The following is a 20200-nucleotide window of genomic DNA, read 5'->3' as shown; positions in this document are numbered from 1 at the left end:
AGAAGTCATTAGGTTTGCTCATCTATTTACATTTCATCATTAGTTTATGTAAGCGGATTATATAAGTCTGCTCGTTCGTATACGCGTCGTTCGTTAATATTGTATAATTACACAAGAGTTGCCTTAAAATCTAACATTGTATTCGTTATGTGCGGTTATTTAAAGTGTAACTGAGCGATGTGACGAAATTACTTGTAATATTATACGAGGATGAACGGTCGACTGAGACGTCCTACTTAAAAGCCACAAACCATTTAGCTGACTCAGATGAGAATATAAAAAAATAATACTGTTTCAATGAAATGAGCGCTTAGTCACTTGGCAAGGTAAAGATCGAACATATGATTAATAATAGAATTCTTAAAGTCGTGATATTGATAACGATGTTTATATACGTAATCTTAAATTATATTACGTGACGCCATTTTCCTCTACTACTTTTTGACCCAGACATTTAATAGTAGGCACTTTAATGCTGCGGATTATTACGTTATTTGCTTAGAAATACCTATTTACATATAATTGTTGTTGTTTTTTGTTCTTTGATTAATTTCGTATCGATATTTTTTCTCTATATAGGATATTAATCTATAAGCAATGAATGTTAAATTAATAATTGTCAATCCCACTTACCCTACGCTGCAAACGATAAACGTTAACAATCGCTAGTTATGTAGCAGTGAAATCCAGCGCAGTGAAAGTGTTCTATCATATGACTGAGACATAAACTCGTATGAGGTTTGCATTAATCATGACATACTTTCTTTAGTATTTTACCGTTGCAAACAAATAACATGAACTCCTCATTTATTTCATTTAAAAACTCTCGTGTCATAGATTTTTTAGTAGGTTGTTATACTATTTTAGGGATAAAGAAAACGACAGAATATAGTAAAAAAATATTACGTTTATTGCCATTTCGCAATTCGAAGGCACATACACAGTACGCGCGCTCCGTCAACGTAATAGGTTGAATTACTTGAGAGTCGTCCATATAACAAACAAATTGACAGTATATTTTCATAGAACATTTCGTATAACATTCATGACTCGAAATTTAGGGAATAAATTAAGGGATCGTAAGGTTGCAAAATTGGCAACTGATTTAAAACACGATTTCGTTGTGCGCGTTCTTCATTGACTTTGAGCAGAACCAGGTCCATTGCTGCGCGAGCGTCCTCCAACGGCGAATGGCCCGAGCTGCTTCGCTGTACACTTCGTCCAAGCAGTTCTTCAGAGAGAGCACGTAAAGATCGTCTTAAAGGGAAACCTCGTGAATGGGGATACATTGCACAAGTGTCCACCACTGCACTATGCAATAATTTCAATGCTCTTAAGTCGTTATCTAATGCATGGCCAACCAAAATCGTATCGCTTCCAACAAATCCTAATATATCATTCTGTACATCTCTTAGCGTCTTAGTCGCGCGCGCCAAGTCGCGCGGCCTGATGCCTGAGAAGCGGGTGTTGTGGTCGACAACAGGTGAACTAGGTTTCACTAGCGATCTGTATACAAGTCGTCCGTCAGCTGCTATTATTGCTACACTAGCCAATTCGAGTCCTGCAGTTGTATAACACATTTCCGTGTCAACAGCGTACACGCCACCGCGAGGTGACCGAGCACGCACATATCCTTCGAGGGGTCCATTCATACCAGGCTTAGTACCACTCCACACGTGAAATCGAGACGTGCTGCAACCCTTGGAACCCAACGGCGCGTTACAGCATGTATGCCGAGCGTCTACACTGACGCGACCCCAGTGATATCCACAAGATTCTTCGACAACATATTCACCTTCGCGAGTCATACGAAACAGTTTATCACAACGCACACACAAATGTTCCACTGCATCCGCTTCTTCGTCACTTTCAGAACGAGGGGTCGATCCCCATGATCCACGTCCACTGTCATATTGAGAGCCACCGGGTATAAACTCCGGTGCGTTGACATCAAAAGTAGTAAATTGTATAGGCTTAGGTCGAGGCGGTGGATTTATGTACACCACAGCTTTACAGGAGATGGGCTCTATTTCCAGAGGATAGCCCAGAGCCCACATCCGCTTATGTGAGAGCAGATGTGGGCGGAGAGCTTCTGCTAGTTCTTCGGTGGAGATCCTTTGCGGCGTCGACGGCGTCGGCGGCGCGGACGGGGGGCGGCGTCGATCACGCGGACTGCGCCGATGTGCTGCAGCGCTGGCAGGATCCATCGTCTCGTTGGTCTCTTGATAAAACCAATCGTACCAATGAGTACAAAATTGCATGTTTCTTGATCGGCTTGTGTACACATAGAGTCGAGAAAACGAGCGCGGAAGCGGAATCGGTAAATACGTCCTATCGCGCGCACGGGCGCTATAGTAATGGAGCTCTGGTGGGGCAACCCACGTTTTATACGTCACGCAGGTAGAGCTCGTTAGTTAACGGGACATGCTAATCGACCGGCCGGCCTATTCTCATTTTTCTAAACAATAATAAAACATTACTTAATGTGAAAAGATAAGTAAGTATAAGCAATTAGCTAGAATGCGATAACTTAATACCTTATTGTTAAATATAATATACCTCGTTTCTGCAGATTTGAAAGCTTATCGAGATAATACGTATTACAAAATTATTTGTATCGTAAAATATATATGTTGTTGGTTTTCTGAGCATAATAATATTGAATAAATACATATTACTAGTATTTATTTACCTTGACCTAGAGCCTTGTAATAATGTTATAAAATGAGATGAGTAAGCAAATAATATCATCGTATGGAAACACACATCAGAATTTTTATAGTTTTAATAATTCGGAACACTACTAATAGTAAAGTCTCTATGGTACATAAATAAATATATTTGTAATAAGCGTAATAAACATATTTATTTTCATTAAGTCGCCAAGGAAATAATATTTTTCTTTAAATATATAAATAGCTACTCCTTTCTTGTTCGTTGGCCGACATTGGACAAAAGGACGGACGTTGCTCTGAACCATAAAAATATTTTACTGAACGATTTCGGACTATCAACATTTTACCGAAGTATTGTTTAAGGAAAGACAAAGCACCCGCTTTTGAAAATATGTCTAAATAAGAAATTATGTTGAAACTGCAGCATTTATTGCATTAACAAAGGAAGACTTATCGAAAATCAAGGCTCAAAAAGGTTTCGTAGAAACTGATGAATATAACCAAATTTAGCCATAATGCGAAATACCTTGAATTATTTAAAAGTTAATGACTACAAAACTCTAATGATTTATTCTTAGTAAATGTTGATAATGGTGTAAGATAAATATATTTTTATTGTTGAAAATCATAACGAAAAATATTTGTTTACTTGGTAAAAGTAATTAGTGCAGTCATGAAGTGATAAACACCGATATATTTAATTATCTAGTGTTACATCCGTTAAATACCAACGAGGCTATAGGAAGGCAAACGATCTCGTATGAGTCCCTTTTTCGAGTTCATCGAACGCCAGCCAAGGATTTTATTCAATTATGTGCAAGTCAAGTGTTCAATGAACCGTGTTTCGTAGGTAAGTTACACGCTAAATCAGATTCGCAGTGTGTATTCGTCAAGATACAGTCAATGAGAGTTGCCCCGTGTCGGCACGTAGCGTCCAATTCGCTTCATCAACGGCGCGTGCATGTGTGAGGTGATTGTTTGTATACAGAAGCGCGTGTAGGCGCGGCGCTGGTCGGTGACTCCGGCGATAACCTTCGAATCGATGTCAGAGCACGCATCGAGTCGCCGAACGGTATCCTATACATGACATGGTGGGGCCAATCGCCTATCTAGACGACATAAATCTTTAAAAAATCTTCTTTATTTGCTTAAGAATGCGAACTAAAAACTAAAATGTCACGACCAAAAGAAATTAATTTTAATGTATTTTGTTACACGGTTCATCTTAAAATGAGATAATATATTCGGTCAACGTAATGTTGACGTTTACTTCCCGCGCGTATGTGATAAACAAAAATAAAACTTTGATGTGTTTTCGCTGAAGTATTTGTTTATTTTTTGTTTATGCTACTTTTCATCAACAATTATTTTTAATAAACTGACAAATCGCGAATATTAATGCCACCCGCATTTCCATCCATCAAGTTAAAATATTAAATTGAATTCTACTCATTTCATTTCAGTATAACTGAATTCTTAATCATTAAGTGTTAAGTATTTCAAAATTTCAAATAAATCTAATTAACGCATAGCTATAATATATTTCGTTTTCTGAATACAAATTTCCTGTTGGTAAAATATACGTTAATTATTATTAACTATTTTAACTCTGAGTCATCAACAGTTTTTAATAAGGGCCCATACGATTTATGAGTAATTATGTATAAAACAAAGCTGATTACTATGACTAATGAATATTCATTTGTAAACGACGAGACTTTATTCCTTAACCATTAGCAAATTAATCATTAAAATCAAATCATATTAACAAATTAATACTCGTTTGGTTTCTACGTAATGATAATTAACAAAATAAAAAATATAAATAAGTCGTAAATAATTTCGCTGTATAAATAAAAAAACGAACTCAGATGTTCACACAAACGCGGTCAGTAGGCCACGGCTAGCAAATAGTAATACCGGAACGATGGAAATCAACAATATTAAAAACAAAGCGGAAATCGGATATATGTTATTTATATTGATTCATAAAAATCTGATTATTAATTTAAAATGCATACAACATACATGCGCCTACTTTGTATATTATAACTGCGTTTGATTGAAATAATTCAATATCAAAGGTCACGTTACTCAGTTCACAATTGATAATTTCCAGTTTAGTGTTTATAATTTTGATAATTTTTGGTGAAAGTTGACCATCATTGGCCCAGTCGCAAAACTGACCAGCATCATGTTTCGCGACACCAAGTAGGTCAAGGAACACTCGTTGCTATGACGATTAAGTCTCCCACATTATTTCGAAGCAGTGAAATGACTAACAACGGTATTGCTAACCAATATCTTGTATTGGAACGATCGGCGAGGGTTAAATAAGTTTTATATAAAAAATATAAAATTATGTAAAATTGATTGTCTATAGGTTTTTACATTATAGGTTATAATGTTTCAACGTATTGACTGTTAAGATTAATAAAAAAATACTGAGGGAAAACGGATGTGCTAATTATATAATTTATTAATTAAAAAATAAAATAACAAACGGATTGGTATTAATAATTTTATATCGGATGGGCCACAGCCACATAGTTTTGATGCTTTGTTGCTTAACAAATAATAAATACGTAGAACCGATTAAATTTGATTAATATAATAATAATTTGATTAATATAATTGTCGCTTGCAATTTCAAAATTAATATCAATGCCCTATTTGTTTAAATACTATAAAATTGCTAAATGTGATAAGAATCAATCTATGTGTAAAATAACACAATATCTTACTAATCCATACTATAAATGGGAAAGTTTGTTTGGTTATGAATGTTTATCAAATATTTACGTCTAAATAAAATTAGTCTACAAATTAAAAAAATATATATATCAATTAGTACTAAAGTTTAATTTCGGGGCGAGCTACGCTGTAATAATATGTAATGAATATATAATAAATGTCATGTAATAAGGTATAATAAAAAAATATGGTAAAGGTAAATCATAAATCTGACTTAGTAGGTAAAGCGAGTTACAAACAACCGGATAAATAACGTTTTCGCCGCACGTTCACACGACTGAACTCCGCATGTCTGAACTCTACGAAGCCTACGAGACCCGAATAAGCACTAAACGTTCTTTGTCAATCTGAGGAAGTTACAGAGAAGTTTATAGTTTTATATTTATGTAACATACATTATATATTTACATTGTTCTGATAAGGAAACACAATAGGGCGCATTATAATGTATACGATATACTCTATATCGCCGAGTTAGATCGACTTCCTTATCAAACCAAAGTCGGTCATGTCTTTGCTAGCGTTGTAAAATACACTTAGATTAGTAATGACATTTTGAAATCGATAAAAAACATATCTTTTGATATGTGAATTATTTTTTAATTTACATTTACATTGCATTTATTTTTAGAGCGATAAATTAAAAATAGCAACAAATAGTACAGGAGCGATGTTCACACGGCATAATTATATTATTTTAAAAACAAATCAATTTGCAATTCGGACTGTATGAGTCATGTGTAGCCTTTGTTTGTAAACGTGAGTATAACTTCAATTCTTCGATCAAGACATTCGTCACATAGTCAATGAAACATCACCGGCTTGTAGATACTAAATGCCAGACAGACCCATTTGCAATGGCGAGATATCGTTGCCTGCATTGACCGCTTATCTTTTAAATACTACGCAGTAAGAAACTGTTTTACCTACATATGAATCTCCGTAACTTTGACCGATGAGAAATTCTACTTTTAATGTTTATAATTTTTCTCTTATCATAACATGATTGCGTGAGTTCAAAAAGTTAGTCGTTTTTATTATTTTTTATTTACCCGGAAATTTTTCATGTGCAGTTATCAATATAATACGGTTATGTATATTAAACTTTATGCTATAATATAGTGGTAATTAAATTTAATTATTACAAAATATAATACATCAGTTACTGGCACAAATGTCCATGAAAATTGTTGAATCAGCCAATACTTATGTCACGTTATGAAAGATTTTAAAAATAGAGGTGATTAGCAAAGGAAAGGAACAAAGCCACCAACTAGAATGGATTGTCCGAATCGCAACGTATTCCCCGATCTCGGCAGGTCGCCAAGTTGCAAGAACGTCATTGCATCTCTAGACGTTATGTTGTTCATAAAATAACATCCGATATGCAAAACAAACGAAAATAAATGCTATCTGGCTGATATATTAATTGCAATGATTTTTCATAAAACAAGACGTAGTAATAAAAAAACAGCGACCTCTATTTAAAATCCTAGTTAATCATATTCTTTTCACATTTATTAAGTACACTTTTTAGCGATTATGTGCCTTGATAGCGTCTATGTGTCTAGATGATCGTATCAACATTTTCCGTGAATATTACGCGAAACTTCCTCTGCCGTTCCGCGAATCTTACTAAAACACCGCGTGACACGTTCGTCTGAGTATTGAATATGTACCCAGTCATAGTATCATTTAGTCCGACATTGTCACGCATTATATCGCTCTCTTGAAATAACGGAACTCATATAATGTATATCAGTGGTATACGACCGGTGATTTTAGACTACTGAAGTAACCATTTAACGCTAGCATGTCGGTCATTGGCCCCGATACCGGCTGACAATATTGTTGTTATATGTATGTATGTAAAGTTCTATGAGCTAATTCATCATAGAGTTCAATACCACCTGCTAGATCTATTTCAATATATTTATTATGGTTTTTTTACACAACAAAATAAACTTATGGAACATTATTATTTTATATGAACTGAGTAATTTGTGACTAATATATATAATATAATATAATATTATTGAATAACAATTGCTAATGAAATTAAATCAATGTAAGCGGTAAAATATTTGAAAAAATTGACGTAGGTACTTTGAAGGGCATGAGGATGATTTGCCGTTACCAGGGCACTCATCGTGAGATAAAACCAAGTTACGTCTGCGTTGTAAGGAAAATACGAGGAATTTCATCAGACATCAACGCTTATAAATGTCTTAACATTGGAAATATAATTAAATTACTGATTTTATAACAAATATGCAATATTTTTGATTCATTAAAATAAACACTTATATATGTAAACTTTACAAACATTGGTTAACTCTTGAGTTTTACTGTTTGGTTGTGAATTTACATATTTTGTAAGCCTTGAACTGTTTGTCGCCTAACAATATGTACACCGTATAACGTATTCGTAAGAATGGCTTGTATATGAATAGAAGGCGACGTCAAACGGCGCTGTTGCTTAACCGTTTAAGTCGCCAGTTTCTAATCGGAAACACTGGGTTGCGGTGTTTGTATGTACGTTAAGCAATAGTCATTCATGTAAAAGGCTGAAGGTCTTGCAGGAAAACCTGCAGTTTAACTACATAAATTCTCTTTGAATGTGTGTAGCAATCACATTCGTACTAACACAATTTCGTATTATTGACACAAAATGCGAATACTTGCAATTTATAACGAAGGAGTGAAATATGATCTGAGAAATTCTCGAACGATATCTGTTCAGAAATTGTACTGGAATATGACTATGTAAGTCGGTTTTATCATTCGTAAGGAGCCTGTCCCAGATTCGTTTGTAGAAAAAAAAAACGAGTAACAAGCTTCATAAACGTAACGTAAACGTGTAAGCTATTACGATTATCGGTGTCTAAATATAAACATACAAAAACGTTTGCATGTAGTAATTATCAGAGTGAAGCAATTATTGTTACGCATTTATTACTTAAAGTACTAAATTTAAAAACATTTATTATATAAGTATCTATGCATGAGAATACGTTAATGCTTCTTTAAAGAGAATAATATTTACTATTCTGATACATGTGATAATTATTATCTAAAATATCATTTTATGTAATAAATAGCTGTTTCGTTCAATTTTGATCGCGTTAAACGCTATTATTCCGTCTTCGTGGATATGGCATCTACGGCTTTGTATATTAGATTTGCAATAATTGGCTCTGTGGCGAACATTTTCTTATTTTTAGGATTACGTTACTCAATGATTATTTCCAAGCTTCACTAGTAGATTTTTTTTGTGAGCTTTTTTTTAACTTTGGATTTCGAATGATAAACTGTTTAGAAATTTTAAAGGGTAACTGATATGATTGTTCTCTTAGATGGTAACCTTCGACTTTCTATTATAATAGCAGAAAAAAAAATTAAAATACAATCAATTGCATTCTTATTTTGTTATACAAAAAATTTAAGCTAATTTTAATAAGAAGTTTAGTAAAGTTCTTGTTTCAATTGTTACAATTTAGGTACCTATATATTTTTTATTGGTAGCTACGAAAACAATCACAGAAAATAATTCATTGTAGCTGCGGAATTATAATAATATTAAAATTAAATACTTGATATATAATAAAATTATTTAAAAAAAATATTACTTAGTACCGTACTTATAGGAATACAGTTTTAATTCAACAAATCCAATATTACCCAAAACGTCGTCGCGTTTGGACTTACCATCAGGTGGAGTAGTCATTTGCCCTCCCGGAAATATATATAAAAAAAAACAAAACTAGTGTTCCAAACCTGGATTCGGATTCCACTAAAATCTATCTATTACATTGTTTAAACTATGTCCAAAAAAAAAATCATGAAGACTTCTCCAGTCATATTATACAATTATTATATATATTTAATGATAATTGTTAATAATCAGTAATATCTGGCTTTGTTACGTTGGTCACAAAGACTCTCGCATCTCAAATTACTCATGACTCAATATTTTAATTAGTCATAATTATAAGGTATTATGTGTCATAAGATTTGGGTTAAACAGTCGAAAGTTATGATTTTCACTGTTTTAGGCTTCCGGTGGATTAACAATTAATGACGCTATGCGGATATAACGGTGTGCAAAGGCAAATTAAACAAAGGTCTAATCATTTAATTAGATTGACACAACAATGGGCGCGAATAGTCATTATCTGCATAAGTGTCACATTAAACTGTTTAAAATGTAACAGTTCGGTCAACATTTTTTGCAATAGCAGTTACCCGCGCGCTTAAATAAATAGCACCATTTAAAAATATATCCTTCTTCTTTTACGGCATAATCAAATTTATTATAATCCAAATAGTATCAAATTGTTTTGACCAAAGATTTTTTTATAGTATGGGTAGGCGGACGAGCATATGGGCCACTTAATGGTAAGTGGTCTCCAATCCCCATAGCCATTGGCATTGTAGGAAATGTTAACCATCGCTTACATCGCCAATGCGCCACCAACCTTAGTAACTAAGATGTTATGTCCCATGTGCTTGTAATTAATTACACTGGCTCACTCACCCTTCAAACCGGAACACAACAATACCAAGTACTGCTGTTTTGCGGTAGAATATCTAATCAGTGGGTGGTACCTACCCAGACGAGCTTGCACAAAGCCTTTAAACCAAGACAAACCGGCTAAAGATACGAACATAAAGAATGCATTTGTCGACCCAGTTCTTCGAGAGTGATTGAGTAACAAACAACCAAATTCAATAACTTTCACGTTTCAATTTTTTTTTGCATTCTTTCAGTACGTTATAAATTAAATTTTAAAATTAAAAATATACTTGACATAATAATTGTAAGCGATGAACAAGATTGTGTTAATAACGTGTAATAGGAAACTTCCGACTTAAGAGAAATCAAACTAACTAAAAGGTGAATCTTGATTTTATATAATTGTTATTAATTAAATAATATAAATAATTATGTATCTCAAACTGACAGAGTTTATATCATATCAAAGCGTTTTTATTTCGAATATTTTATGCCAAAAAATAAGGTAACTTAAATTTAATACGTAAGTTAAATAATAATTGTCGTGTTTAAGTAAATTTAGCCGAGATGGCCTAGTGGTAAGAACGCGTGAATCTTTACCGATGATCGTGGGTTCAAACCCGGGCAAGCACCACTGATTTTTCATGTGCTTAATTTGTGTTTATAATTCATCTCGTGCTTAACGGTGAAGGAAAACATCGTGAGAAAACCTGCATGTCTCTAATTTCATTGAAATTCTGCCACGTGTGTATTCTACCAACCCGCATTGGAGCAGCGTGGTGGAATAAGCTCCAAACCTTCTCCTCAAAAGGGAGAGGAGGCCTTAGCCCAGTAGTGGGACATTAACAGGCTGTTACTGTACTGTAAGTAAATTATTTTATGTAAACAAACGGTGAACGTATTCTATTTACTTAAGTAAGGTCACGCGTAGAGACCGCAAAAAGCCTATTTTTTAGTTCGACAATGACATTGAAATAAATAGATTTTTAAACGGATTTTTTAAATGACACCGCGAAGGGAGTTTTAAATGGTTCACAAGTCCTTTGTCTATATCTACGCGCTACAATAATTTAAAAACAAAATAATTGATTGAATTCAAAACTCAGTCGTCTCGCTCTATGAATACACAAGCCAAATCGAATTTCACATATAAAAAATATAAAATAATAATAATTACATAAATGTTAATACAATATTATTTACAAACAACCACCACCATTGTTAATAAGCGTGTATTTAAATAGTAAAATAATACAAGATGTTCGTTTGTCATGTGTATTTTTGACGGTCCAAGCAGTCGATGATCATAATAAACAATAATAAATAAAACAGTCGTCATACGGTTTGATGATTAAATATATTATAAGAAAACAATATTTAAAAAAAATGAACAAAAGTTAATTTTCGAAAACAATAACACAAATTAAAAAACAAAAATCTTTACGTCGTAAAGATGTTTTGATTTGGCGCCAATATTATTTTTATTATTTAAATCGCTTCTCGTTATGGAATATTTCGCAATGTGAAAGTAACATTACGGCACGACGCGGGCGCGGACGGCGGCGTAGAAAGTAAATTTAACGACTTGTATATAATATTTTTGTTTATATGTAGCAAATTATATAGTGTAAACAAATACATATTTGTTATATTACATAAACAGATACATATATGTTTTCATAGACTATTGAAATAACGAATCGAAAATCTTAAATAACCTGTACTTTATCATATTACCTATTATTTATTCATATTTAATTGTAAGTTTATTTACTTACAATTAAATATAAGAATAAATATGTTGATATGACATGTTTATTGTCATATTTTAAATCGTATTCCCCCAGGTGTTGAAATTGTAATATAACTACATAATAATGTCGCGTGTATGTCTGGCATATCTAATTGAAAAGTGACACGAAGGTCCGATATTAAAACAGAATTACAGAATATTCTAGACGGAAAGCGAGGTTGCGATAATCGCATCTTCCGTGCAGGGTGACGCTGCGTCTGTTTGGACAGAAAAGACCTCGACGTTTACTCTTTTCCTGATTCTTACGCGCCCTTGACTGTAATCGTCGTTTTTTTTAAATCTTCACAATTTATTTTTATGTGTGTTTTTTCTATGGTTGCGGAATTGATTATATGACAATTTTTTTTTTCATGAACCAGTTATGAGAACAAAAATGTAATCTATGTATCAGTGTTATATTTTCATTTTTTTTAAATCACTTTATTCTTTAATCATCTATATTCTCTAATGGTTTATCTATATTAATAACAATTAATTTTATTTTAACAATTCGTCCAACACTGTCCGACTGCAATAAGAGATGTACAACGTAGCGCCATCTGTATCATTATGCATTGAACACTTGACAAAGCTAGCTTGCGTTCACTTAAATCCTACTAGATGGCACTACTATTCATTCGCAATACCATTGTTTTTAAAATATGTACGACAATATTAAATAAAAATAAATGATAAAATCATGGTTTCATTCAGTATATCATAATTAAAACAATTTAAATTTGTAGCTATATGACACAATTTTTCTTAATTAATTCCTTCAATATTCTATCCGGTCATTGACACTTATTTACCGAATGAAATTGAAAACATTTAATTTCCTTCTTAATAAAAACATAAATATAGAAAATGTAATGCATTTATGTATTTATAAAAATGTTATTCGAGACAATTATAAATATCGTTACGACGTATGTTTGGCTGGGTAGTGTGGCTTGATAAAACGTCACTCCTAACAAAACGAAGCGTGATACAAAACAAAACACGCTGACCACGTGGTCGGACAGCATGCGTTTTAACACCACGTGTTTGTATATTTATAAGTAGCTTGATTAGTCATTTGTAAATCGCCTTACATGGTTAAGTGTAATTCGATGTTATTAAAGAATTGGATATGATTTCACTTACGCTTCTGTTATTATTTGTCAAACACAAAATTGATAAATTTATAATTGGTATATAAATATTGATAAACAAATATTATTATAATTTAATTATTAGTTGTAACAAATACAGGCTTCGGGGAAATCATATTGAATAAATAAATCTAATCAATATTGCTCAATGACAATGTTGTACGATTTATAATATGAAATTTTAAATTTGACTATTTTTTTGCGATTTACTAAAAGTATTTAGCAAATAATTTATATCTACTGATATCGATAGTGTAATAACGCAATGTGATAAAAATAATATTTTTAAATTTCCAAACAAATCAAAGTTTCGAGATCATTGATCGTTATACATACGTTCAGTTATATTATTACTAACAAAATGCATTGGAGATACCACCATGCTGCTCTAATTGGCTTTGGCCAGCTAAATATAATTCAACTCATGTGGGTCACATCACGATGTTTACCTTCACCACCAGGAGGCGACATTATAATATTAAGGTTAAAGTAAAGTTTAAAAGCTGTAAATGTACCACTCCTTCGGCTCCGGCCTCCTCTCTTATTTAAAAAGGTCCACACCTTACTGAACCAAGCTACTCTAATTCAATTTGGTGGCTACACATGTTTAAGATTTTCATCCGACACATACAAGGTTCTTCCCGATGTTTTCCTTCAACACCGAGCACGAGATGAATTATAACTACAGTTTCAAACCAGCAGTTGCGGCAGCAATACAATACGGTTGTACTTTGTGTTGCTAAAGTTAATCGTTGTTTACAAATTAATAGAAACGCAAGGATCGGTTGATAAATAATTGAATTTGTTGGCTAAAAGTCAACGTTTCAAGAGTGAAAGTGGTCCGACCCGTTCGGTTTACACTCGGATTACGCATTTCACCGAGCTTTCCAAACAACTTAACGTAGAAAGGATATTAGCAGGATTATTCAATAGCAATTAAATAACAGACACAAATGTTCGAGTCGACAAATAGGACTTACCTCTCTTATCGTTGTATTAATAGACTATAAAGATTACATCGTCTATTGTAGTATTTAGATATATGTTTCGCGTATTATTATCTTAGCTTGTCATGTTCCATTTTCATAAATCTGTACTAGTCTATACTATATAAGAAGACAGATTTGTTTGTTTGCTATCAATGAACTATTGAACTGATTTTATTATTTCATCATCAGAAAGCTATTTCATCCAGGAGTTACATAGTTTTTCAGTAGAGCAAGATTTCAGACTGAAATAGTTACCACTAATATATATTTATAAAGCTAGGAAGAAAAAAACGCTACCGAGCTGTTTTATGTATCTATGTACTCTAATAGTGTCGAACTGATTCCTCGCGGGTGAACTCGCGAGCACAGCTGGTATACTATATGTATATTCTGAACTCGAACTGAGTATCGTATCCCACTGTGGTTAGGTTTGTGGTATATACGACTCATTCATTTTATATATATTTTTATTACAAAGGTACAATTAAAACCTTACAAAATATATAAAGCCATTATTCTTATAACAACAAAGTCCTGCCTGACAATTTTTATATATATTCTATATTTTTATATTATATATTTCCTATGAACCTTTAGTAATTTTGCATGAAAATCAAGGAACATCAACAGTACCATTATTTTTATCGTCAACATAATCTCGTATACTTACGTATATTTTTGCAGAAAAATATTTTTATCTTATTTTAACAAATAAATAAAAGCTCTCACGTCTCGTCAATTTTTCCTTCCAAGTTCTAACGCAATCAAACGTTGATATAATCAGCTAAGAATAAAAAAACTGTTGTGTAATATTGTCCTATGTTTGATAATGGAACACAAATGAACGCAACAGCTAAAACAAATATAACGAATCTTCGTTATATTCAGAATCGTTTGTTTATAAAAATAGTTAATAAAGTCTGTCTGTCTGTCTGTCTATCTTATGTCTACGTTCCTTGTGATGTTTTTCTTTTTGTGTAATATGTTTTTTTTTCTCAAGGATAAGGGCTTTTTAGTTTTAGTTTTTTGTTCTTATAATTTCATTTATTTATTTTCGTGTGCGCGCATTTGTTTATGTTTACCCAATAGTCAGGGGCCATCTGAAAATCAGTGCTGTGCATTAGCACAGCTTATACTGAGATGAACCCCTTGCTACCTACACTGTATTCTTTAAATTTAATTATTTTTCTTCTGTATAATCTATGTAATGTATGTGTGTAGCAAAATAAATGGTTTAAATGGTTCATAAATAACAGTAATAATGATAAATGCATTGTTGAACAAAATGCGATAAAGTATCCTGCTTATACATCAATATAATTGCTTTATATATATATTTACTTTTATAATTCACAATCAAATAAAAATCGTTACGTTTACGTTACGAAACATGAATTATTTTTAAATATATAAATAATATTTGAACAATTGCATCGAAAAACTTTATATTTTTATGGTAATAAAACTATTGAAAACAACCTCATATATAACTAAATCATCTCCAAGAAGTGCAAGTAAATTATCGCTAGTGTAAGAATTAGCGAGAATTTTGATAAAAAATATATCATATCAGAATGATAAGGTTATTTGTTACAAATAAAATCTGGCTTTCGATAATTACTACTGAATAGATTTTTTAACTAACATATTAATATCATTATCAGATATAAATTTGGTAGAAAACAATAAGCGAACATCTGAGCGTCGTAAATGCACTGAACTGTAGAAAGTGTGTAACGAGACAACTTTCGCGGCCGAATTCGAGAGAAAGTAGTCCGGGGCGCCCGGCGCATACATTATATCACTCTATCCGACGACTGGATTATATCATGAGACAAACAGAATCATAAACATATATAATTTCATAAACAAAAATATTTAAACATACTCACATAGTTTTGACGGTGTGCTTACACTTTTATCGATGGGACAATACAAGCTGTATAGTAATAACATTCGTTCCTGGTAAGTGCTGGCAGTTCGGATCTTATTAAGGCGAACGACGCCATTGAAATACATGTAACGCTAGTAAATAATACGCAATAATTTGGCACGTTTTTTTTTTATCTTAATTCATTCGGACATTAGCGACATTACAACCTTAATCTATGAAATATACATGTAATTAATTTTTTTATAGGGTATTATAGGTAATTAGGAAGGCGGGCGATCATATAGGCCACCTGATGGTAAGTGGTCACCAACGCCCATAGAAATTGGCATTGTAAGAAATGTTAACCATCGTTTACATCACCAATGCGCCACCAACCTTGGGAACTAAGATATTATGTCCCTTGTGTCTGTAATTACGCTGGCTCACTCACCCATCAAACCGGAACACAACAATACCAAGTACTAATGTTTTGCGGTAGAATATCCGATGAGTGGGTGGTACCTACCCAGACGAGCTTGCAGAAAGCTCTACCACCAGCAAATTACGGCGTCTTTTGAAGTTTGGACACAAATAATACTTTGTGCAGTAACTTCAATCCTTCATTTGTGTCTATAATAAATATGTCGTTCCGACTTTACATGAACAAGTATTTGATAACTGTTTCGTAAGTTTTTAATCGAAGTTTAATTAAATATCCGCGAAGTTAACAATTTTGGGAATATCTCCTATCCCTTTCGATTTTCTAACGTAGGCGCGGAAATAGCAGCCGTGCGCGCCAAATTAGCGTATCAATGTGTTAACAATTTAACACGCCTATTTACAGAGTAAACAATGGAAGGTCACAATCCGCCAGTCAATACATACAAATGAAGATTCCGATGGGGACTATTTCCTTATCATTTGATTTCAATTAGATATATACATTATTTATATACAATTTGAATCAATTTAATATTTAAATTTAAGTGAAATATTTTGAAAATTCTTAATAAATTAAACAATTGCATTATTTAAATAACATTTACCTACCTATTTAAATGTATACAATATTATATTCGGCTGTAATATATTAAATATAATGAAGAAAAATGAAACAAAAGGTATTGAATAAATAATGGAAGGTGCAACGAAACGAAAATGTTTTAAGATGGAGCAAGTTTAAAAATAAAACATATAAGAATATATAACACACGAGAAACTCTAGCCAGCACGATGACCTTAAGATGCTGGCGCCGTCATCGCTGATCTCATTGACGCGTTCTCTTATACGTACTACTGTCATTGTTATAATTGTTAATCCGACGCCAGACATGACGAGACACTGAATAACATTAGCTAATGATACACATAACTGGTGATAGGTGATCGTAACTGGATTTAAGGCTTTGTAACTTGTTGTAGGGCTTGATAGGATTGTTAGTATATTCAAGAAACAATCCGTTTTACTTACGAAAAGAATTATCTACGAGATGTAATACAAAAGCCTTCATATGAAATGTTTAATACATTTTAAAGACGCATGTATGTGGCGTATCAACTTGTAGGAACGACTTTAGTGGCTCGTAACAAAAAACAATCGTTTATTGATGCGCTATAATTCGTTAAATATAAGAAACGGGCATTACTCGTCGATTGTTGTACATACAACTAAGCCATAATTCTATTTGGGTAAATGATATAAACGGAAAAAAACACAAAAACAGTCACGTAGTATAGAACGCTATACTACTACTTCTGCCTCGTTGGTTTAGTGGCTTGATGTAAGGTCGCAGACGCGGAGGTCCTGGTTTAATTCCCCGGTCGGACCAATAAAAAGTTATTGGATTTATTTGGTCAGAAAATTCTCAGTAGCAGCCAGGAGTCTGGAAGATGAAGTATGTACACTCCCGTGCCTCGGAAAGCACATAAAGCCGTTGGTCCTGCGCCTGAACTCTGTCCAGTCGTATCGGATTGCCGTCGTATCGGATTGCCGTCGTATCGGATTGCCGTCCCATCGGATTATGAAAGTTAGGGAATAGAGAGTGCACCTGTGTTTGTGCACACACTTGTGCACTATAATATCTCCTGCGTAGTTAGCTAACCTCTCTTGAAATTGGCCGCCTAGACTGAAATCGCTCTGGAGGACATTATTATTATTACTACTTCTGACAATAACAGTAGATGTTACCACTGACCGTCAGGTTTTCTATTTGCTCATCCGTGCTTTATTATTTATTTATTTATTAGAGACCATTCTTATTACCTCAACGTGTTTACACTTATGCGAATATATGGCGCTGGACTATCACACTGCACTTAAAAAATATTGTAATGTCGTCCAGCTATAAAACGCATTTATTCTTTAAAAAAAAATACCACAGTTTTGTTTTTTTTAATGATACCAAGATATTATTATAAGTTACAATATGATGACGTTGACCTTAAAGAAGCCTGCGTCATCGCTGATCTCATACGAACACACTAGATCTGATACAGATATACATTATAATTATTTCATACTCTATTGTTATATACAATGGAATTTTTGGCAGTTATTTTTATAAGTAAAAACTATATTTTTTTTATACTATGTACATATAGTTGGCATTAATTTCTGTATATCAATCAATTTTTCGACGATCGGTCGAGTATATGGTGTTGAAGTTCTGTAATTTTATTGCTAGAAAATACTTCTTTATGTCAGCGCCTGTGTGGCCGATAGGCAAAGTATCCATTAAAACAAATCTTACGTACCGTCCCCGTCAACGTGGAACGTCACGGGATCGTTTACGGTAACTACTGTACCGTCAAGTTGAAGTTACAGCTTAATAGGAGAAACTTCATACATATATTATGCTTTAAATTTATTGGTATTTTAATAATATCTATACTTCTTAGACAGTTTCGTGGTAATCGTGAGGTTTTAGTAGTCGATGTGACCAACTATACGTTACTGTCTTCATTTGCATGATTATTGTATCCACCAAAATGATATACGCGAATTAAACCTACATAATTTAGCTAGCCAACGGTATATAATTGCCAAATATACTGATCACAAGTTCATGACGCGTATAAGTGTGAATCATTTTAATGTAGCTAAATCTGTACCCGTGATTGTGTTGAGATTCTTTTCCTACCTTTTTTATTTTACCAACCTCCTTGGCTACCTGTTAGCAAGTAGGTATCTCGCCCAGACAATGATATTGTATGATGTGTAAACCGTTTCTTACTGTAAATTTCTGCGAATTATTCTGAATTTTAAAATTTATTTTTATTGTATTGGGTAGGCAGACACGCAAGTGGGTTACCTGATGTTAAGTGGTTCCACTGCCTATAAATATTCGAATTGTAAGAAATATTAACAATATTTCGATACATGTGTCTGAAATTGTTTTGGCTTGTAACCCAATAATACAAGGTATGTTTAATGCTATACCCAGAGGTGTTCTCTCGAAGTGACAAAACTTAACTAACAAAATGCTTAACTTGGTGTAAAATATATACCTACATCTGTTTGTTTTCTTTTGTTAACCTTTCACATTTTCAAGATAAAGGCATATCTTGACCTACGGCATATTATGTAAGTTACTACAGCTATAACCACGTTATAACCACGTTATGCTTGTTTTATTATAATCAATCCACCAGTGCGTTCTAATACCCAAAATTAATTCATTATATACCCAAAATTAATCATGAAAATGTTGATGTCAAAAATTTAATTTGTATGTGATATTTAAAATTAATTTTAATGTATTTCGAATATTTTTATAATAACATTAATTCGGCATTAAGCACTACGGGCTTAACTTATAAAAGTTGTTTATCGAGTGTTCAGTTAAGCACACATTTCTCTGCTCTGTAGGATTATTCTGAAAGAACAAACTCGAAACTCACCGCAGAAAACGGTCGTCAGAAAGTCAAAAATGTCAGAAAGTGACACGCGACATTGACCTTAATAATCATAATTACTATGACCATATACCTCGCAATGACGACTCTTCACGAAATCTCCGAATCTATAGGTCAAATTGAATTAAAAATTAACATAGGATATTTCAACTTTAAAGGGATTGTATAACTATATTTGCGTTTCACCCGTACAGAGTCAGGACATCAGGACAGAGATATTACGTAATATTTGCCTCTTATTTTCGACGAAAGACAACCATTATTTGCGTAGGTACATCTATGAAAAAGTTTATTTTTTATGTTAAAGGTAGGCGGACAGGCAAACGTCGCCATCGCCCATAAACATTAGCGATGTAAGAAATATTAATCATTCCTTACATCGCCAATGCCCCGCCAACCTTGGGAACGAAGATGTGATGTCCCTTGTACTGGTAATTAAACTGGCTTACTATTTTTTTATAGAATAGGAAGGTGGACGAGAATATGGGCCACATGATGGTAAGTGGTCACCAACGCCCATAGACATTGGCAT

At 33.2% G+C, this 20200-nt stretch overlaps 1 protein-coding gene across 2 annotated transcripts in view; it reads right to left on the bottom strand.

The window, feature by feature from the left end:
- Positions 1–20200, bottom strand: part of LOC126774001 (transducin beta-like protein 2) — a 70295-nt gene that overhangs the window by 38939 nt on the left and 11156 nt on the right. Inside the window, exon 3 of one of the 2 annotated variants that reach the window (XM_050495285.1) lies at positions 888–2221. The exons of the other annotated variant lie outside the window; for it this stretch is intronic. Coding sequence (XP_050351242.1) covers positions 1044–2221 — 1178 coding nt within the window. The 3' untranslated portion in view covers positions 888–1043. Of the gene's footprint in view, positions 1–887; positions 2222–20200 lie in introns of those variants that run through there. 2 annotated transcript variants of the gene reach the window in all.

Source organism: Nymphalis io, chromosome 15, assembly GCF_905147045.1.
Source record: "Nymphalis io chromosome 15, ilAglIoxx1.1, whole genome shotgun sequence".
NCBI lineage: Eukaryota > Metazoa > Arthropoda > Insecta > Lepidoptera > Nymphalidae > Nymphalis > Nymphalis io.
This window is presented reverse-complemented; position numbering and strand designations above follow the sequence as displayed.